This window comes from Oryctolagus cuniculus, chromosome 5, assembly GCF_964237555.1.
Source record: "Oryctolagus cuniculus chromosome 5, mOryCun1.1, whole genome shotgun sequence".
Lineage (NCBI taxonomy): Eukaryota > Metazoa > Chordata > Mammalia > Lagomorpha > Leporidae > Oryctolagus > Oryctolagus cuniculus.
In genome coordinates this window covers 52,809,636-52,830,139 of record NC_091436.1, presented here as the reverse complement: position 1 = coordinate 52,830,139, position 20,504 = coordinate 52,809,636, and the positions used below count along the sequence as shown (strand labels likewise).

Genomic DNA, 20,504 nt, shown 5'->3' with positions numbered 1-20,504 from the left:
AAAGTATAAATTGTATTGCTATTTATAGGGGAATTTTTAAGAAACAAGTACAACGAGGGGCCAGTACTGTGGCCTAGCAGGTAAAGCCACTGCCTGTGGTGCCGGTATTCCATATGGGCGCCGGTTTGATTCCCGGCTGCTCCACTTCCAATCTGCTCTCTGCTATGGCCTGGGAAAGCAGTGGAAGATGACCCAAGTCCTTGGGCTCCCTGGCTTTGGATCGGCCCAGCTCCAACCGTTGCGTCCATCTGGGGATTGAATCAGCAGGTGAAACTTTCTCTCTCTCTCTGCCTCTGCTTCTCTGTAACTCTGCCTTTCAAATAAATAAAATAAATCTTTTTTAAAAAATCAAGTTCAATGAATGAATTTTTATACCAAAAGAGCCACAACTTAAATAAATGTCAACTTTAAGTGGTTGGATGAGGAAGTGATTTTTTTTTTTTAGAAATGAAAAAAGGAAATAGTTCTTTTTAAAATGCGAATGATTTTTATTATAATAATATGGTAGCTAGTTCTGGTAGCTTTCTTTTGGAGATGTATCCTATGGCCCACATTAAATGTTATAGAAAAGCATAAACCACAATTAAATGAAGTTCATAGAAAGGGTATATACCATTGGATTCTCACAACACTGGGTATTATGGGGAATGAGAATACTTGGCCAATAATGCTGCTAGAACCTGTTGTTAATTAACCTATGAACCTGCCCTCTTAGAACCAAGGATGCCCTGGGACGTGCCAAGCCCAGAGACTTCATCCCAGGGAGAGCTCCTGAGATAAAGGTTATCCCATTGCCAAGCAGAATTTCAAGAAAAAACAGATGATCCCAGGGACAGAGGGAATAGCTTGCAAAGCAGACCACAGAAGTGACTTGCTCTCATTCTGTGGCTTAGAGAGGGAGACAGGTCTGTATGGAGCTCACGAAGGGTATCGTGGGTGCCTTTTGGAATCACAAGGGACAGACCTTCAGGAAACCAGGTAACCTCCATTCTGACATTTTCATGGTCCAGGTGAATTGGGAAGCCAGGTCAAGAGCAGTGAAATGACTTGCAAGTACCTGCTAGAGGCAGAGGCAGAGCCAGGATGACAAACTAAATTGTGGAATTTAAATCATCTAGGACCTTGTGGGTTTGTTGTTGTGTTTTACAACTGGCTTCTGCATGTGTCCCCCAAACCAATGATCCAAAAACTTCTTAATGAAAGGAGATTCAGGAAAAGTTAATAATGCAAGCTGCATCTTTATTAATGAGCACTATTTGATTTTTCTCTTCTAATTCTTTTGTCCCCAGAATCAGGAAGGGTAGTATCTGCATCTGTGTTTTAGCATTCTCCTATTTCTTTTGTCCCAAAAATTTCCCCCTTTTTCTGATGAGAATAGCAATTATTGTGAATCTGACTCACTTTGCCAAATCTCAACTATTTTGGAGAAATAGGAACTCTTTAAATTGAGGATCACAGAAATTCTCAATTGTATTGCAATCACATTAATTATGAAATATGACTTATTTCTTTTGTCCTCCTATAATATAATTTACACCTGAGAGAAATTTTTCATTGCAAGTAAGGCCAACAGCATAACCATGAATACAGAGAAACCCCAGAGTCCTGCTCTTGAACCAACAATTTCATGAGCTGTTCCTTCTTTAGTATTCAGTCTTTGGGGAGAAGTAGAACTCAACTCAAATTTATTTAGAAAACTATCTTCTTGGGGCCAGCGCTGTGGTGTAGCAGGTAAAGCCGCCTCTTGCAGTGCTGGTATCTCATATGAGCGCTGGTTCAAGTCCCAGCTACTCCACTTCCGATCTGCTCTCTGCTAGGGCCTGGGAAAGCAGTAGAAGCTGGCCCAAATCCTTCGGCCCTTGCACTCATGTGGGAGACCCAGAGGAAGCTCATAGCTCTTGGCTTTGGATCAGTGCAGCTCCAGACACTGTGACCAATTGGGGAGTAAACCAGTAGATGGAAGATCTCTCTCTCTCTCTCTCTTTCTGCCTCTTCTTCTCTCTGTGTGTAACTCTGACTTTCAAATAAATAAAATAAATCCTTTAAAAAAAAAAAGAAAGAAAACTATCTTCTTGGCCCCCCAGTCCTGAGCCTGCCTGCCTTACCACTCTCCCACCCGGATCTGTACAGGGGACTGATGGGCAGGGGCACCCCACAGAAAAGTTCTAGTTGTTCCTGCAGCCCCACTTCCCAGCAGAGCAAATTTGTGTCCCACGACTGTGTATTAATCAGCCGGTTTGTTGCTCCTGGTTGATCTGTCACAGAGCCAGCAACCTGCTGAAGCCTCCAGACTGAGCCCTGGAGGGTGGAGCAGCACCCACACTGGAAATGAGATGGAGGCTATGAGCTTGAGATGCTCATTATCTGTCTTAAGACCTCTGTTAACTTTTCGGTTTCATTTAGTATGCTGTGGTTATCATTGTCATTTTTGGTTTTGATGCCTTGTTAAATGTCCAAATGAATTAATAAAGCTGTAGCGTCACCCTCTCCAGTGATGCTTAGTATGTGTATCTGATAAAATGTAAGACACTAGATTCATTATTTGTTTCTGCTTACCAAGCCATCCTATCACACAGTGGCTTGAATAACAGCAGTTTTATTTGCTGATGAGTTTGTGGGTCAGCAATTTGGGTTGCAGGGTTCTCTAGCCCCACATTCTCTTTGTAGTGAAAACATCCAAAGCCCTAACTTCCTGCTGTGTTTTAAGTGTGTTCTTAAGCAAACTCTGAAGGGTGATGTCGCTGTGTTGCAGACCTCCTTACTGTGCAAAGCCGCCATCCATGCAGGAATCATTGCGGATGAACTGGGCGGCCAGATCAGCGTGCTTCAGCGCAAAGGGATCAGTCGATATGAGGGAATCCTGGCCAATGGTGTGCTCTCAAGGGGGTAAGTACTTTGCTGTTGCTTCCCAGTGGAAAGTAACTCTGATGGTATAACTAACCAGGGCATCATTTTGAAAAGCCAGCAGGGATGTGGTATCAAGCGTTTGTCAACTGGGAAAAATACATGTGAGTGCTTAGAGCAGCCTTTACGGTCTCTGTGCAGAAGAAATGGCAAAAAGGAGGCTCCCTGGTGGGGCGGGTGTTTTGGTGTGCAGTGAGTTAAGCCACTACTTGGGATACCCATTTTCCCTATCAGAGTACAGGTTCAGAGTGCTCGGCACTCCCTACCCAACATCCTGCTAATGCATCTTGGGAGGCAGCAGGTGGCTCAAGTGGGTGCGCCCCTGCCAAGGTTTGCTCTGTATTCTACACAGTAATTTGAACTATTTGCCAGATTTTTGTTTTGATAAGAGTGGACAGAAAGTCCAAAATTATGTCAAGGTCCTTTTTCCTCCCCACTCTGTGGATCTGCACTGACTTTTTGCTCTGAGCAAAGAGTAAACTGTGTTTAGTACAGCTCCTTCCACTCCTCTGGATTCCCAAATCTTCAGGGAGCAGTTGTTTTTATCTGTGTTGTTTTACTGTGGGGAAGCCACGGCACATGCGGTCATTGAACTTATGTTCCCACACATGTTCAGGAAAAAACACAGAGGGAAGCATTGCAGCTGAGGAAAAGGGGTCCCTAAAGGAAATATCCTGGGGTCTTCTGGGATTCAGCCCGGGTCAGGTCACTTCCTTGATGTGAAGAGCCCAGAATGGAATCAGGAAGAGGGACTGACCTCACACAGAGGATGATGGCTCTGACCGTCAGAAGGGGTGGCATTTCCTCCTGTTGATACCGGGTTATTCTTGAGTGCTTCAGTCCACCCGGGAAGGATTCTAATTCCTGTAAGCTGGTTGAATTCATTCACCCCAGTATGCGAGTGCCTCAGAACCCTAATGTCCCCAGAGAATTTTCATTTGTAAAAGAGGAGGCTTATTTACCCATGGAATTCAACAGGTGGTTGTGTTTAGTTTAATAGAATGAAATGGGAAAACATGTTCCAGCTGATAAAGGAGGAAGGCCAGGCAGGCAGCTGTTGGTCAAACCTTCCCTGGTGTCTTTACCTTGGGTTAACTCCACAGTTATCCTACTTTTGTACTTATTCTCATTGGTCAACAACAACAACAAAGGGCTGAATTTTTTTTAAAGATTTATTTATTTTACTTGAAAGAGTTCCAGAGAAAGAGGGAGAGACTGAGAGAAAGAGAGATCTTCCATCCGCTGGTTCACTCCCTAAATGGCTGCAACAGCCAGAGCTGGGCCAGACCAAAACTAGAAGCCAGGAGCTTCTTCCAGGTCTCACATGTGGATGCATGTGAGCCATCTTGTTACTTTCCCAGGCACATTAGTAGGGAGCTGGATTGGAATCAAACCTGTGCTCATGTGGAATGCCAGCATTGCAGGTGGCAGCTTTATAGTGCCGGTCCCCAGGGATGAAATTTTTTATGTTTCATTTTGGTCGCAGCAAGTATAAGCGCTCAAAGTTGCAGCATTTTTAATTGGGCCACATTGCAAGTGTAATAGTTTGGGCAGAAACATTAGAGAAAATGTAAAAATCAGACAAATCGAAGCCCTAAATAACTCTTAATAAAAATTTATTTACAATAATATATATTTTTCTTTAAGTGTCAGGAGACCTGGGTCCTCGCCCCAACTTTGTCACTGTGAATGTTGTTGAATCCCTTGGCCCTTGCAGATCTGAATTTTCTCATGTTGGAGTGATTGGTGCCTGCATGACAGGCTGCACAAGAATTATAATGGAGCCTTTATGTGAAAGAGCAGGGCTTATAGTGTCTCTGCCTAAGAGTAGATAATGAATGTAGAAAAGTCCATTGCAGAGAATTTTACTACCTTTTTGATAGGCAAGTGTTTCTACTCTTGAACAGTGTTTTTGTGTTCTCAGTGGGCTTCACATTTTCGTATTCTCTCAGTTATTGCACATACACCTCAGAATTAAGCGTTTAAAATAAAAAGCAGTTCTCTTGACTATAAACAATTGAACACAACAGTGACATCCTCCTTGTATTTGTCTCTGGTCTAAGTACTATGCACAAAAGAGTAATCTGGAGAATTGCAAGTTTTCCATTCATTCTATGTATTTTTTACACTACTGGTTTGGTGAAGGATTTTCACCAAGTAGGTATCCTCTTGGGCCTTAGGGATCTCTTTTCCCCTGAAGAGACAACTACAGAACGAGGTTGGTTTGGTGAGAGTGATACAAGCTGTAGAACATCAAGGGCAAGGAGGCCAGAGGGTCCCTGCCGCATGGACAGGAGAACCGTCTCACAGCAGTGAGGGCCCAGTTCAGGCCAGGCCATGGAGAAGCTGTGAGTCCTCTCCAGCTGTGCCTTGTCATCCAGGAATAGGAGCTGCTCACGACTTGGTGCTGGTTGCTGCAGTAGGTAGGAGTATGACACTGTAGTGAAAGCAAGGGCTCCGACCGTCTCTAGAGCAATGCTGCTGGGCAAGACCACTGTGGGAAAAAGTAGAGAAGGCAACTGGAAGTGAGACTCTCTTGCTTCTAAGTGACCAGGCTTCCCCATTTCTCTTTTTGGTCCTTGTGCATTCACAGTGAATGGGACAGGTCAAGTGACAACTGAACTAAGGAAGACTTGAGGAAAGTAATCCTTTTGGCCTGTATTACCATGCATCAATTAATTAGGGTTTACAGTTGCTCTTGAGACTATATATGCATATGCTTTCTCCAGAAATGTGGCATGGTGGAAACCACAGTGGATATGGTTTCAAAAGGATTCAAAGGGGGCCGGCACTGTGGCATAGTAGGTTAATCCTCCACCTGCAGCACCCACATTCCATATGGGCACCAGTTCGAGTCCCGGCTGTTCCACTTCAGATCCCTGCTGACAGCCTGGGAAAGCAGTGGAAAATGGCCCATGTGTTTGGGCCCCTCCACCCGCATGGGGGACTTAGAAGAAGCTCCAGGCTCCTGACTTCAGATCAGCACAGCTCCAGCAGTTGCAGCCATTTGGGGAGTGAACCAAAGGATGGAAGACCTCTCCCTCTGACTCACCCTCTCTGTAACTCTGCCTCTCAAATAAATTAATAATTTTTTTTTTAAAAAAGAGGATTCAAAGATCTCAGAGCTCTGGTCACTTGTCACCTGCATGAATTTGGAAACATTGCTTACCTTCCAAAGGCCTGAGTATCCTGATCTATCAAATCCTGATGAAGCAGATAATCTCCTTGCAGACATCTGGCAGAGTGTCACAAGGCCCACAAGGGGTAGCACCCAAGGGAAGGTCCTGAGAACATTTTGAGAGCACAGTATCCATCATTAAGACCTCCTGAAGGGTAGATGCGGTGGCACAGTATGCCTGCATCCCACATCAGAGTGCCTGAGTTCAAGTCTTGGCTCTGTTCCCAATTCTAGCTTCCTGCTATTGTGCACCCTGGGAGGCAGCAGGTGATGGATCTTGTACTTGAGTCCCTGCTGCCCTTGTGGTGGGAGACCTGTATTGATTTCTTGGCTTTGGCCTGACCTTGTCCTGGCTGTTTGAGGTCATTTTGGGTGTGAACTAGCATTTGAGGAATGAACCAGTTGATGGGTGCTATCTCTTTCCCTCCCTCCCTCTCTGAAATACATAAAATAAATAAAGATTTAATTAAGAAGACCTAGTTAAGCAACTCACTGCTCATGTTTGTCTTCATTGTTTCAGCGGTTCCCTGTCAGACAAGCGAATTCTGTTTACCTCTAATGGTAAGGATCATGCTTTCCTTACGAATTTGGGATTAAAATTCTTCAGTGGTAGTTCATTCCTCCATACTCCTCACAAAATGTAGTTAAAACAGTTTCCTTTTTTTCCCTCAGGTCGTATGGCACCAAATTTTCTGTAACTTAAAAATACACAAAATAATGAACTGGATCTCTCTTAAACTTATGCCAAAAGAATGAAAAATGAAATGACATGTATTTTAAGATAAATTCCTTTACGTTAGATTTTTAAGAGGAAAAAAACTCTTTTATGCATTTGATTTTACTGATGTTTATTTTGATTAAAATTTTTGTACATGAGTATATAATAAAGGCTTTTTAGCTCTTCTATCATGGAATGTATTCTATGGAAATATTCTTCCTTAACATAAAGTAAAACATTTCAAGGAAAATCACTAGATTAAGTCTTCTGTGCCCAAGAAGAAGTGGGGCCTTTAATGGCTACCTCCACATTACCTGGACAGTTAAGGTCCGAGGGATGAACATTAGGTACAATTTGCTAATTTATACCTCCCTCTTAAGAGGTAAAAGCTCTCTTTCATTTAAAGTGGAGTTCTCCTCTGATTCTAAAACCTTAAAATGAAAAGAACTTCAGCATTTTAAACCTTCTAGACACATTATGCTTTGTTGAAATCAGGGTGACTTTAGAGGGTCAGAAAAGAAAATCTATGGTGATCACAGAGAGGTGTCACTCATAGGGGTATGATTTCAGTGAGGTCCACTCAAAAGCAAAGCAGTAACACCTGCAAGCCACTGTGCTACAAACAAGTCAAAAGCAATTGTGAGTTACTTAAAAACTGGTATTTAAATATTTGATTCAATATCAGAATGTAAGTAAATCGATTGGGTATTTAGGATGGGGTAAATTTTATCTCTTGCTTTCACTTTCTGCCTATTGGTAAAGTGTTTTACTGCTCTTTTTTCCCAGCTTGCAGCAGATCCTTGAGTTTGGAACCTGACAGGCAAATCAGAGCTTCTTCCTCTTGGCAGTGGGCCAATGAGGTTGGAGAACAAGTTCACTGGTCTCCTGGCCAAGCCCGACTCCAGGACCAAGGCCCATCATGGGCTTCAGGAGATAGCAACAGCAACCACAAACAACGAGAGTGGCTAGAGATAGACTTGGGGGAGAAAAAGAAAATAACAGGTACTTAAACAAATGTGGGGGCAGCGTCACGAATGCATAATGACTTGCAGTTGAAATTATACTTTTGATCAATATGAGTGTCTGTCTCTCTTTCTACCTCCAAGTACTTCATGTCTTTTTGAAAGCATAACAAATCACTGCCCACACGTACAACTCTGTATGCACTTGTAAATATGGATGTATGAATTAGAAGGTTGATATCACAATGGTGAAATTTCTTTTTTTGGTGTTCTTGTTTGTGAGAAAAACCTCATCTATGAACAGGTTTCTTCTTATTTTTTTTTTAAGAATTATTTTATTTATTTGAAAGACAGAGTTACAGGTAGAGGTAGAGCCAGAGAGAGAAAGGTCTTCCATTCCGCTGGTTCACTCCCCAAATGACTGCAACGGCCAGAGCTTAGCTGATCCAAAGCCAGGAGCCAGGAGCTTCTTCCAGGTCTCCCACATGAGTGCAGGGGCCCAAGGACTTGGGCCACCTTCTTCTGCTTTCTCAGGCCATAGCAAAGAGCTGGATCAGAAGAGGAGCAGCCAGGACTTGAACTGGCGCCCATATGGGATGTCAGCGATGCAGACTGGGGCTTTAACCCACTGCACCACAGTGCAGGCCCCTTTGTGTGTGTGTGTGTGTGTGAGAACAGGTTTCTTTTTGTTTGCTTGTTTCTTTTTTTTGTTTTTTGTTTTTTATTTTTTATTTTTTAAATTTTTGACAGGCAGAGTGGATAGTGAGAGAGAGAGACAGAGAGAAAGGCCTTCCTTTACCATTGGTTCATCCTCCAATAGCCACTGCGGCCGGCGCGCTGCAGCTGGCGCACCACGCTGATCTGAAGGCAGGAGCCAGGTGCTTCTCCTGGTCTCCCATGCGGTGCAGGGCCTAAGGACCTGGGCCATCCTCCACTGCATTCCCGGGCCACAGCAGAGAGCTGGACTGGAAGAGGGGCAACTGGGACAGAATCCAGTGCCCCAACTGGGACTAGAACCCGGTGTGCCGGTGCTGCAAGGCGGAGGATTAGCCTAGTGAGCCACAGCGCCGTCATGAACAGGTTTCTAAATGCAGCTGGTAAAGATTGGCCTGCAAAGAAATTTGAGATTTCAAAAGAGGAGGGAAAAAGAAACCTGAAGTTAGAATACATGTTATATATAGCTTACTTTTTAAAACTAGCCTATAATGTTTTCTTAAAAGGAATCAGGACCACAGGATCCACACAGTCAAATTTCAACTTTTACGTGAAGAGTTTTGTGATAAACTTCAAAAACAACAACTCGAAGTGGAGGACCTATAAAGGAATTGTGAATAATGAAGAAAAGGTAGGAAGGAGGAAAGAGGCCAGAGCAGGAGAACATCATTGGGCTTACATTAAATATCTCACTAATGAAAGACAATGCTGGTGCCTCCCTGAGCATGTAGGAATAACAGCTATGTCAAGAATCTTAAGAGATCTTTGTGATTGAATTCTTTTCTGCCTGAGGAATGAGATACTTGGGATTTGCCAAGGAAATAGAAGTTGGTAATTTGAAATGGTTGCTTCAGTCCAAGTGCAGTGGATGCTTGGGTTGGAAATTGGTTCTGGGCATGCTATTAGTGGCTGTTAGAATTAAGAAGAGGATGACAAAAGTGGGAGCTGAAGACTTGTACTTCTAAGGTTGCATCAGTAGCACTCTATCACTGTAAGACCAAGTAATACAGCAGGTCAAGACCTATCACTGTACGACCAAGTAATAAAACAGGGCAATTTTAGCTTCTTCACCTAAAATGAAATTTAAAGCAGAAAACAGGCAGCACCAACTCAGTTAAATAACTTGGCCTTTATTTGCAAAGTTGTATCTTCAATATCAATAGGCCCTTTTTAAAAAGTGTGACAGAATCCTTGCTTTGGTTTCATAGAACCAGTGTGAAGGGACAGGGAAATCCCCCACAATTTAACTAGCAAGATCTTCAGATAAAAGTAATTTCTTTCTACAGGTGTTTCAGGGCAATTCTAACTTTCGGGACCCTGTGAGGAACAATTTCATCCCTCCCATTGTGGCCAGATACGTGCGGGTTGTCCCTCAAACATGGCACAAGAGGATAGCCTTGAAAGTGGAGCTCATTGGTTGCCAGATTACGCAAGGTAGGGCTTAGGGCGGGTCAGGGAGCTACTCACTCCTGGCCATCTCCTTCCCCATATCCTTACTACTAATGTGGTTTTTCCAACATCTCTTCTCTCTTGGGTAATGACTCATTGGCGTGGCCCAGAACAAGCCCAAACACTGGTGTTTGAACTGAGAGATAAGATGAGACCATCCAAAAGCCCACCTCCTCCAAAGAATCACCCACGGGCAGAGCAGCTAACTGTTTTGTAGTTTTATTAGGAGCATAACTGGTACCCCACACAATATAACAGTAACTTCAACAAAACTTATTTTCCTATGTCATATAAATACTGGAAGAAACAGTCCAGAGATATTTCCACATGTGTGAAATAATGCATGTCTACAACTATTCATTGAAATATTGCAATTTAAAAAGACTGGAAATGAATGTACATGCCTTTCAAACACTAGGTAAATATCTTCAGGAAAAAATAAAAGAATAATACATCCATCCAATGGAATATAATGCAGCCAGGGAAAAATGAGTGTGTTGGTAATACAAAAAATGCTCTGAGATTTTTTTAAAGATTTATTTATTTACTTGAGAGGGATAGTTACAGACAGAGAGAGGGAGAGACAGATAGAGAGGTCTCCCATCCACTGGCTTACTCCCCAGATGGCCACAGCTTCTTGTGGGTCTCCCATGCTGTTGCAGGGGCTCAAGAATTTGGGCCATCTTCCAGTGCTTACCCAGGCTATCAGCAGGGAGCTAGATCAGAAGTGGAGCAGCCAGGACTCAAACCAGTGCCCCTATGGGATGCCGGAGACACAGGCAGATACTTAACCCACTATGCCACAGTGCCGGCCCAAGAGATATTTTCACAGCTTAAAAAAATAAGCAAGATTTGAACAGTTTGTGTAACAGCCTTCCATTTGTGTAAAAAGAGGGACTGGAGAGTGAATATTCCTGCTGATATCTCTAAAAGAATGTCAGGAAGCATAACATGGCTTCCCATGGAGCAGGACCAGAAGTAGGAGGGAGATCTTCCATTCCGTACCTTCTAATACTTTCTGCATTTTGAAAATGGAAGTTTATAATCTACTCAAGTATATACATTGAAAGTATATTAATTTTCCAGAACATAAAATGATTTACATGTTAATTTTATAAACTTTAAAAGTATAAGAAAAATATAAATAAGAAAATTAAAATCATGATCAACTAGCATCATGAATATCGCCATATCTCCCTGTATCCAGTCTCACTGTATTTCTAACTTTAAGACAAAAATGGTAGCTGTAACATACAGGAGAGTATTTCTAAAAGTTCACAGAAAATGCATATATGAAAAACCTATGCATGAATTTGAAACTTTTTTGTACCAAAATATTTTTTTTTTGACAGGCAGAGTGGATAGTGAGAGAGACAGAGACAGAGACAGAGACAGAGACAGAGAGAAAGGTCTTCCTTTTACCATTGGTTCACCCTCCAATGGCCGCCATGGCCAGCGCGCTGTGGCTGGCACACCGCACTGATCCAAAGCCAGGAGCCAGGTGCTTCTCCTGGTCTCCCATGTGGGTGCAGGGCCCAAGCACTTGGACCATCCTCCACTGCACTCCCTGGCCACAGCAGAGAGCTGGACTAGAAGAGGAGCAACCGGGACAGATTCCAGCGCCCAAACTGGGACTAGAACCCAGTGTGCTGGCACCACAGGCGGAGGATTAGCCTATTGAGCTGCGGCGCCAGCCAATATTTTTAAATTCCATGTTTATTTTTTAATCCCATATTTCCATGAACTTTTGAAGCAACTTTATATTGTTTTGTGGATATATTTTTCATTTTACAATGTATTCAGTACATTTTCAATGCTATTGAATATTTGAAAAGCACAATTGTTAATACCTTTATAGTTTTTTTAATAAGAATATCCCATTATTTAGTTAAGCATTCCTCTTATTGTTGGACGTTTAAGTTAGATTTTCCTCAATTTTTTTTGACAGGCAGAGTTAGACAGTGAGAGAGAGAGAGAGAGAAAAAAAGGTCTTCCTTCCGTTGGTTCACCCCTAAAATGGCCACTACGGCTGGCGCGCTGTGGCTGGCACACTGTGCCAATCCCAAGCCAGGAGCCAGGTGCTCCCTCCTAGTCTCCTATGCAGGTGCAGGGCCCAAGCACTTGGGCCATCCTCCACTGCACTCCCGGGCCACAGCAGAGAGCTGGACTGGAAGAGGGGCGACCAGGACAGACTCCAGCACCCCAACTGGGACTAGAACCCGGGTGTCGGCGCCGCAGGCAGAGGACTAGCCAAGTGAGCCGCAGTGCCAGCCTCAAATTTTCACTCATAACCAACACCTGCTGTTTACATAAATTTTGTTCCCATTTGTGTACCTTTTCCTCCTCTTCACAAGCTCTCCACTTCTGAACATCCCTTTATTTTTTTCCCAGGGATCACAAAAAAGAGGGTGAGGAGCAAACTTTTCTCCTTTAGTTTGCGTAGTTTCTGCAAATTTGGGGCCTCTTGCAGTGACTGTTAAAGTGACCTCCTTTGTTAAAGCAAAAAGAGTTATAGGGAAACAATATGTAGTGTTTCTTGTCACACAGTGAAAATGCTCTTTGAGGTCATCAGACTGCGTTTCCTCCCAGGCCACAGCTGCAAAGTCCCACTAATGAGAATCCCAGGCACCTCCAAGCCTCTGTTACCGTGCAGGTCCAAACTCGTCCACCATCTGGGAAAATTAACTGTACCAAAGCAGCTCTACTCTAAACTTCACTAATTTACCTAAGTTGCTCCTGGCTGGGTGGACCTGATTTAAACCATCCCCCTGGATTCCGATTTTTAAAGTCTGATATGGGCCCAGCAACAAGCACAGAGTACATAGAAATCCCTGAGGGAGTCTGGAGACTATCTTCCAGTAGTTTTTTGGAAAATTTATTTTCCCCAATTTAGTCCAAAGTTTAAATCCTCTCACTTTCCAATATCAGCAAATGCCTGGGCTGTATTCATTTTCCACATATATCAAACAGTTGGAGGCTCTTGAGGACAATGTTCAGTTTTTAGATTATGAAGCCTGGTGACCGTCATCTCCATGGTAACACGATGGCTTCCCCCTCCTCTAGGTGGGAACGTCACCACTGTCGCTGTTCCATTGGTGCTCCTTGTGGTCCTGCTGCTTGTAGGACTGGGGATCTTTGCAGCCTTCAGAAATATAAGGTGACGTATTTATTCATTTATTCTCTGGTTATGTAAACACAGACCCAAAAAGTTAACTCTTCAGATACTTATGCATAGAACAGCAGCATGATGCCTTTCAAGTAGACTACTAGCTTATATTTTAAAAGCAAGCTGGGTAGAAGTAGAAATGATCAAATATTACTTTATAAGCATCTTGTCCTTTACAAACTTTTTGATAAAGCATTGTCACAGAAGTATCCAGAAACCAGTTGGCTTCTACATATTCAGTAGGGACTTCTTCTCTTGATAGGAGGAAGAAGAAGGGAAATCCATATGGATCATCTGAAGCTCAGAAACCAGGTTGGTTGAAAACTCCATCTCCAGTTTTACCCCATCTTGGAAGAACAGACAGGATCTGCCCATTGAAAGCATGTGGAGGCTAGTGACACACCTACATGCTTAAAGAAAACATAAGCCTTTACACTAGCAATTCTGCAAAGAAGGGACTTACTGTATCCTGTCTCCTTATTTTCATGACCACCCTACTTTTATTCAGCAATGTCTCCATTATTTATTGCAGTTTAGGCCACCACACTGTCAGCAAGAATGAGTCCCAACAGCTCCATCAGGGAACTGCATGTAGTCTAATGCTCTCAGGCCTCCCCTTTAATTTCCACTCTGGAAAAGTGAAGAGAGGCAGGGCTCATGTGCAGATTTCAGAGAATCCACAGGACACAAGTTGCCCACAAAATGAGCTATCAGTGCTCTAGCCACAGGGCAGTAAGGTGGGACCCCTGGGAAAACTCAGGAACACTTGAAACTCTGCCTGCGCAGTATCTGAGCACCACAGATGTTGTCTCCTTCGGGTCATGAATGTTGTATCAAAGCAAATTATAGGAAACCATGCCCAGATGGCCTCACAAATGGGTAATCCGAAACCTAGCAGATGCACAAGTACATTTTGGGGGCACAGTGGAAAGCACGGTTGGGGTAGGGCTTGCTGTTGTAGTTAGTGGCCTCAGGTTGCTGTCCTCAGCACTCACCTGAGAGTTATCGCTGTCCACTCATCACCGTCAGCCCTCAAGAGACAGCCTGACCTGCGACTCACCAAGGGACACGGCATGGACTGTGTGCATTACCCTCCTGATGTTTCATGTTATCTTTATCCAGGCTGTTGGAAGCAGATTAAGTACCCCTTTGCCAGGCACCAGTCAACCGAGTTTACCATCAGCTATGACAATGAGAAGGAGTTGACACAAAAGTTAGATCTCATCACCAGTGATATGGCAGGTAAGGGTCGCACTTCCGAAATGTCAGAGATGTCTTAAGATTTTTCTGCACTCTGCAAAGAAGAGTTGTGAAATGACACTCAACTGTTTCTCAAAAGCCCCATTCAGCAGTCTGTTACACCTGCAGGGGACATAATGAAATCCAGGTGATGATGCTTAAGTACTAATAGTATCTGAAAGCCCTGAAGCTATTGTTAGCAAGGTCTTGATTAAGGCACTGTGGGAAAGAGACTAGAAAGATGAATTAAATATAGCTCCTCCCCTTGAGGAAGGAAGGAGGAGATGAGGGAAGTCCTCCCGTGTTTGAATGGCCTTGGTGTCCCTAACAGGCCACCATTGAGGAGTGAGCTTCCCAAAGTAGCTGTGGGGTACAATTTGTCTTTTTGCTTCTTAACTTCCAAACCTTCATGGATAAGTAACTTTGTAAAATACAATACCAATGAGCCGGCGCCGTGGCTCAATAGGCTAATCCTCCGCCTTGCGGCGCCGGCACACCGGGTTCTAGTCCCGGTTGGGGCGCCGGATTCTGTCCCGGTTGCCCCTCTTCCAGGCCAGCTCTCTGCTATGGCCAGGGAGTGCAGTGGAGGATGGCCCAGGTGCTTGGGCCCTGCACCCCATGGGAGACCAGGAAAAGCACCTGGATCCTGGCTCCTGCCATCGGATCAGCGCGGTGCGCCGGCTGCAGCGGCGGCCATTGGAGGGTGAACCAACGGCAAAGGAAGACCTTTCTCTCTCTGTCTCTCTCTCTCACTGTCCACTCTGCCTGTCAAAAATTAAAAAAAAAAAAAAAATACAATACCAATTATTAGTAAAGGTAAAATTTTTTAAAAGACATATAAAACAGTTCTCAGATGTGTGGGCATCCACAGCCCTCACTTTGCATAGCCCTGCTCTGGCTTCTCAGGTCTCACCACAGACTCAGCACTTGCAGTACAGATATCTAACACTGGGGCCATGTTAGAAACGCAAGCTGTGGTTCCCACCATGCCCCAGGCCTACAGAACTAGGACGGGAACTACAGAACTAGGGGATGCATGTACACATCGGGATCTGGGAGGCACTTGAGCCACTTCATGGACAAGGAGAGCATTTACCCAGCCAAAATCCATCTTCTTGTCCCACAGAAGTGAAGGGAGAACCTCTTTTCTGCTCTCTTCCCTGATTTCACTTTTAGCTCCCACTACAGCCTCTCCATCTTCCTCTCTGACTGGTCTTTCTTAAACCCCTTAAATGTGCAAGGCCCAAGTGCTCATCCTGTCCCAGCTTACCTGCAGTCTCTCCCCTAATCATTGTCACCAGTTTCTGGAGCTTCCAGAAGTCCTTGCATGTTTCTCCACACTGCCTCTCAGACCCCAACTTTCCTCCCAGTCCCCAGTCTGTAATCCTTAGGAGCTTTCTGGGCACCCCACCTAGAGTGTCACCAGTTCCTCTGTATACCCAGACTCAAAGTGATTTTCCAGTCCAGCAGTCAAAACCTCTGGGAAGGGTCCTTGGCTACCCTCCTTGTTCACACCCTACAGTCGTTGATGGCACATCCCTGACTCTTGTCTCCAAAATGTGGCCTCCTCCTCTACCTGTCATCTCTCTTTGCCTTTTACTTCTTGCTTTTTGGTCTCTCCTTCTTCCGTGTACCACCAGAGTTCCCACCCACTGTGTCTGTCCCTAGTTCTCTCCAGAAGTAAACCTCCTGGCAAGGCACTCTGCTTCCTGTGACCTGAGTGAGGGTTAGTTAACAGCACGCACTCAGGGTGTGTAGTGTGGGGAGCAACTGAGACTAGGCTAAGTTACTGGAATTAAGACTTATTCTATGCATCTGCTCTCCCACAATATGGCGCTGGGAGAGGAGGAAACAGCTTCTATGCAGCTGCCTCCAGTTCGACCAATGACCTGCAGGAGCTGATCCTGCTCCTGATTGGAGGAGAGCAGCGTACTCGGCGTGTGGGTAGCAGAGTTGGGATTGGTGGAAGAGGACTATAAAGGAGGAGAGAGACAACATACACCGGGAACATCTAAAGGGAACATCCGGATAACATCTGAGCAGCCCCCGAGAGAGCCGGCCGGCGGTATGCTGCTCCCCCGCGGAAGTGGGGAAAGTGGCAGGGGGAACCGCCCTTCGGTAGCCAACCTGGGAAGAACCAGCAGCAAACCCGGGAAGGGCCGAGCAGACAAAAGAACAGCGCAGGGTCCTAGTGTCATTCCTCTGCGAAGAGGGGGAGCGACAGTGTAGTGGGTTCCTGGCTCCATGGGCTGCTAACTGTGTGAATAGGGAAGAGTTACATAACCTCCCTCTGCTCTGGTCTGTAAAGGGGTAATGAACCCTAGCTCATAAGACTTTCTTTGAAAAGTAACTTGGAAATACAAGGGCACTTCAAAAAGTTTACAGAAAATGGAATCAAAAGATAAATTATTTTGGTGCAAAAATTTTGAAACCCATGCATGTGAGAAGTCTTCAGAAGGTCCACAGGAAATGCAGATTATAAAAAAACCTGTGCGTGGATTTAAAAAAAAAGTGTACCCAAATAAACTTACATTTTAATTCCATTTTCCACGAACTTTCTGAAGACCTTTCTCATGTCTTACTGTCTTCGTGTCTGGCACAAAGCAAGGGCTGGAAAAATGTGATCTCTTTCATTATCCTCGCCATGGTCGCTGGGTCCTGACATATTTTGGTCTTTATATCTCATTAAGCAAACTGTTCCGCGTCCCTCGTGCCCTTGGCCACATCAAGCTCTATTTTCATGGTTGCTCTTGCTTCCTTTTCCTCGGTGTTACCTCCACCTCCAAAATCTGGCATGTCGAGTGCAACTATAAAAGCCACTTAAGTATTTTTCCCCTACTCCAGGGCTAAGTGTGAGAGCTCCTTTTCCGTTGTGGCGGCCGTGACTGGCGCCTAGGGCACTCCAGGCCCTCGATGCAGTTTTTGGTTCGGCTCTCCCTGAAGCAGAGCGCCCCCTCTGCAAACAGCCGACTTGTCGGTGCAGTGAGTAGCCCCGCGGTGCACAACTGATGCGCCTTCTCCTCCTGTGGTTTCAGATTACCAGCAGCCTCTCATGATTGGCACCGGGACAGTCACAAGGAAGGGCTCCACCTTCCGGCCCATGGACCCGGAAGCCCACGAGTTAGGGGCGAGCTCCGAGCCTGGCGGCCACTACGACTGCCCTCACCGCACGGGCCGCCATGAGTACGCGCTGCCCTTGACGCACCGGGAGCCTGAGTACGCCACGCCCATCGTGGAGCGGCACCTGCTTCGGACCCACACCTTCTCCGCGCAGGACGGCTACCATGTCCCCGGCCCCAGGCCGGCTCACAAACACTCCCTCTCCGCCGGCGGCTTCTCCCCTGCGGCGGGAGCCGGCGCCGAGAGCCCCGCGCCGGCGGACCGGGGCTACGACAAGCCCAAAGCCAACAGCGTCTTCGCCCCCCAGAGCGGAGACCCAGCTCTTCAGGAGCCGCGGCTGAGTCCGGGGGTGAATGACGGTTACTCGGCTCCCAGAGACTGCCTCCAGCCCCTCCAGCACACTGCCTCGCCGGCCCTTTAGCGAACACAATGTGAAAGCCACCTGGTGTGGTCCCCGGTGGCGGTGTGTGTGAGCCCCTGGAAGAAGGGCGGCTGCTGTGCATCCCTGTGTGCGCGCGTTCGAGTCCACGGGATCCCGCGGAGAGGTGCTCTCCAACTGTTTACAAAATTGTGCAGCTGATACTGTTCTGACCCTTAGGGCGAGAATCTGTTGGTTTTTGTTGGGCTAGAAAATAACGAAAATTTCCAGATGGCATTGTCATTTCTCTAACTGTGATACTGAGCTTCTTTGGTGTAAGATGTGCAATCCATACAGAGTTGTATTGAACAAGAAGTGAAAGTAACCGAAGATTGCCTTACCGGAGTTCAGGCCTGCCCAGAGGTTAAGTGGGAAAATGCAGCCGCTGCTGTGTGCCGCGGTATCCACCAGGACGTCCATTTTCCCCCAGCACGTTTTGGTATCCCATACCGAGCTAGCAGCAGGCCTGTCTCCGCTTAATCCTGTTGTTACTGTGGCTCATTTCCTTTCCTTTGATAGCCAGAACTGAAAACATTTTTAACATTCTTCCCCTGGAAGAAATGAAATTACTTGAAGCATGAAAAGCACACCGGGGTGGTGGTTTTGTTTGGCAGTTATAATTGTAGATTAAGACAAACACACCACCTCTGCGGCGGCGGCCAGTGTCTTTATAGACACTTCCTGGATGAGGATGCGAAGTGGCAGACTGAGAGGCCCATCTTCCCAGGCTGGTGGAGACCCCCGCTGCTCGCGGGCTGGGGGAATGGGGTCTCTGAGGAATGTGCTTGCTTCACTTTTTCCTTCCTCCTCCTCTCAGGCCCCGCAAACACTGCAACTTTCAAATGCAAAACTGTTCTCTCAACAAGCTGAAATGGATGGAGGTAGCGCTGCAGTTAGAGTCTGTTTTGCTGTGTCAGATGCTTTTGTGTCTCAGATGATAAAAACATGGCTGAGGTCAGAGGCTCACGCTTCTCATGACTTCCTTCCAAAACAGAGCATGTTGGTGACTTCCAAGGTCCCCTAGAAAAGAAAATGCTTATTTGAAATGGGTTCTCGCAGAAGTGACCAAGGCCAAGTCTTAAATGGCGCTTTTCTGCTGAGATGATTGGGAACTGAACTGATTTTGTTAAGAAATTTCCCCTCAAGTATGCGTCTGTAATTCCAGATTAGCCCAGGCCTCAGCTGTACCTCACACACATGCTTTCAATCTGAGTTTGCTTTGTGAATGAACTGTGGGGGGTGGGGGCTAACCTCTTTTGCCAAAGAGGAAATTATGTGTTTGTTTTCTAGAAAATATCAACCAAAAAATCATTTTCATAACGAAAAAAATCTTTAACACTATTGGTATGGTTGTGCCTTTCTGTGAAATGTGTCCATAGTGTACTGCTCACTAAGGGAGGTGCTGGAAGGCAGACTTTGCTGGTTATTGTGGGGGAGAAACCGTTTACTTTGTGCAGTTTACATGATTTTATGTGCATACTAATTGTAATAAACAAGCCAAATCAAAGCGCCCCTGACTCGTGCCCTGCTTGCTGTGCTGTTGAAGGCACTTGAGGTGCAGGCCTTAATAAAAGCGCGGGTGATACTGAGGCCAGACAGGAAGACTCTCCAGTACCCAGGTCCTTGCCTTCACCAAGAATTCAGGAGCCAGTCAGAAGATGAGGAGTGTCTGATAAAGTGAGATACACATTCCACAGCCAGAGTGGGGCCTACTCCAGGGGGAGTGGCCCTGTTTAACATATGAAAAGGGGTTACATCCTAATAAAGGGGAGGGAGGTTTACACTTTTCCTGAGCAGTATTTGGAGATTTCCCAGAATCCAGCTACTGCCCCTCTTGGCTCCTTACATGATCTGATGTTTTCTGCTGTGGCAGCTGACAGAAGTGTCATTTAGCATGTTAATGACTTACAATGAGCCTTCAGCAAGGTGTAAGTCACTTCAGGTCAGCCTTGGACCACTTAACTGCTTTAAGCCTGGCCCACTGAGGTCTGCTTATCTTCAGGGTGAGGGGAACTCATACCCTGTGGGGCCTGAGATAACTGGAACTACCCCCAGGTGGCTTAACTGTCTCAGAACAGTAGACAGAGCCTGGGCTTAGAGTTAGGTCATGGTTCCAGACTCTGATGTGTCATAAAATGCATGAGAAATCGTGGGTTAAATACATTTGGTAGCAAAATAGACATTAACCCATGTATGTGAGAGGGGCTGTAGAATGACAAAGGGAATTTTGTGCTGTTAAATGAGGGAAGAAATGTAGAAGCGAACTTTAGAAGCAGACTAGCACTTGCACATCAGAAGTCTTGCCCTGGTCAGATAACCTTGTTAGATGGGTCCCAGGCCTCCCCCAGGGACAGCTTAGGGGAATCTTCCTTGTCCTGTACCTGGGGCCATTTGTTCCAACAACACTGTGTCAGTAAAGTCCTAGGAGGAATTTCAGGAATTCCACACCCAGAAAGCCCACTGTCCAGCAGTATCTCAGAAGGGGGTCAGGTGGGGGAGGAGAAACGGTGGGCCCATGTCTAAAAACTCCAGTCCAAATGCAGACCAGACTCACTGCTTTCTTGAGATGCCCCACTGGCCTGTTTCATTAAACTTGGTTAGCATGTTTACTGCTGCTGCCTCACATTGGAAATTTT

The 20,504-nt window shown here is 45.5% G+C and overlaps 1 protein-coding gene across 1 annotated transcript in view; it reads left to right on the top strand.

The window, feature by feature from the left end:
• The window catches only part of DCBLD1 (discoidin, CUB and LCCL domain containing 1), an 86,846-nt gene extending 67,471 nt beyond the window's left edge, over positions 1 to 19,375 (top strand). The window contains exons 6-14 of the mRNA XM_017345333.3: positions 2,753 to 2,886; positions 6,603 to 6,643; positions 7,587 to 7,802; positions 8,983 to 9,107; positions 9,763 to 9,910; positions 12,989 to 13,082; positions 13,354 to 13,403; positions 14,214 to 14,333; positions 17,366 to 19,375. Coding sequence (XP_017200822.3) covers positions 2,753 to 2,886; positions 6,603 to 6,643; positions 7,587 to 7,802; positions 8,983 to 9,107; positions 9,763 to 9,910; positions 12,989 to 13,082; positions 13,354 to 13,403; positions 14,214 to 14,333; positions 17,366 to 17,871 — 1,434 coding nt within the window. The 3' untranslated portion in view covers positions 17,872 to 19,375. The remainder of the gene's footprint in view (positions 1 to 2,752; positions 2,887 to 6,602; positions 6,644 to 7,586; positions 7,803 to 8,982; positions 9,108 to 9,762; positions 9,911 to 12,988; positions 13,083 to 13,353; positions 13,404 to 14,213; positions 14,334 to 17,365) is intronic.
• The last annotated feature ends 1,129 nt before the right edge of the window (positions 19,376 to 20,504 follow it).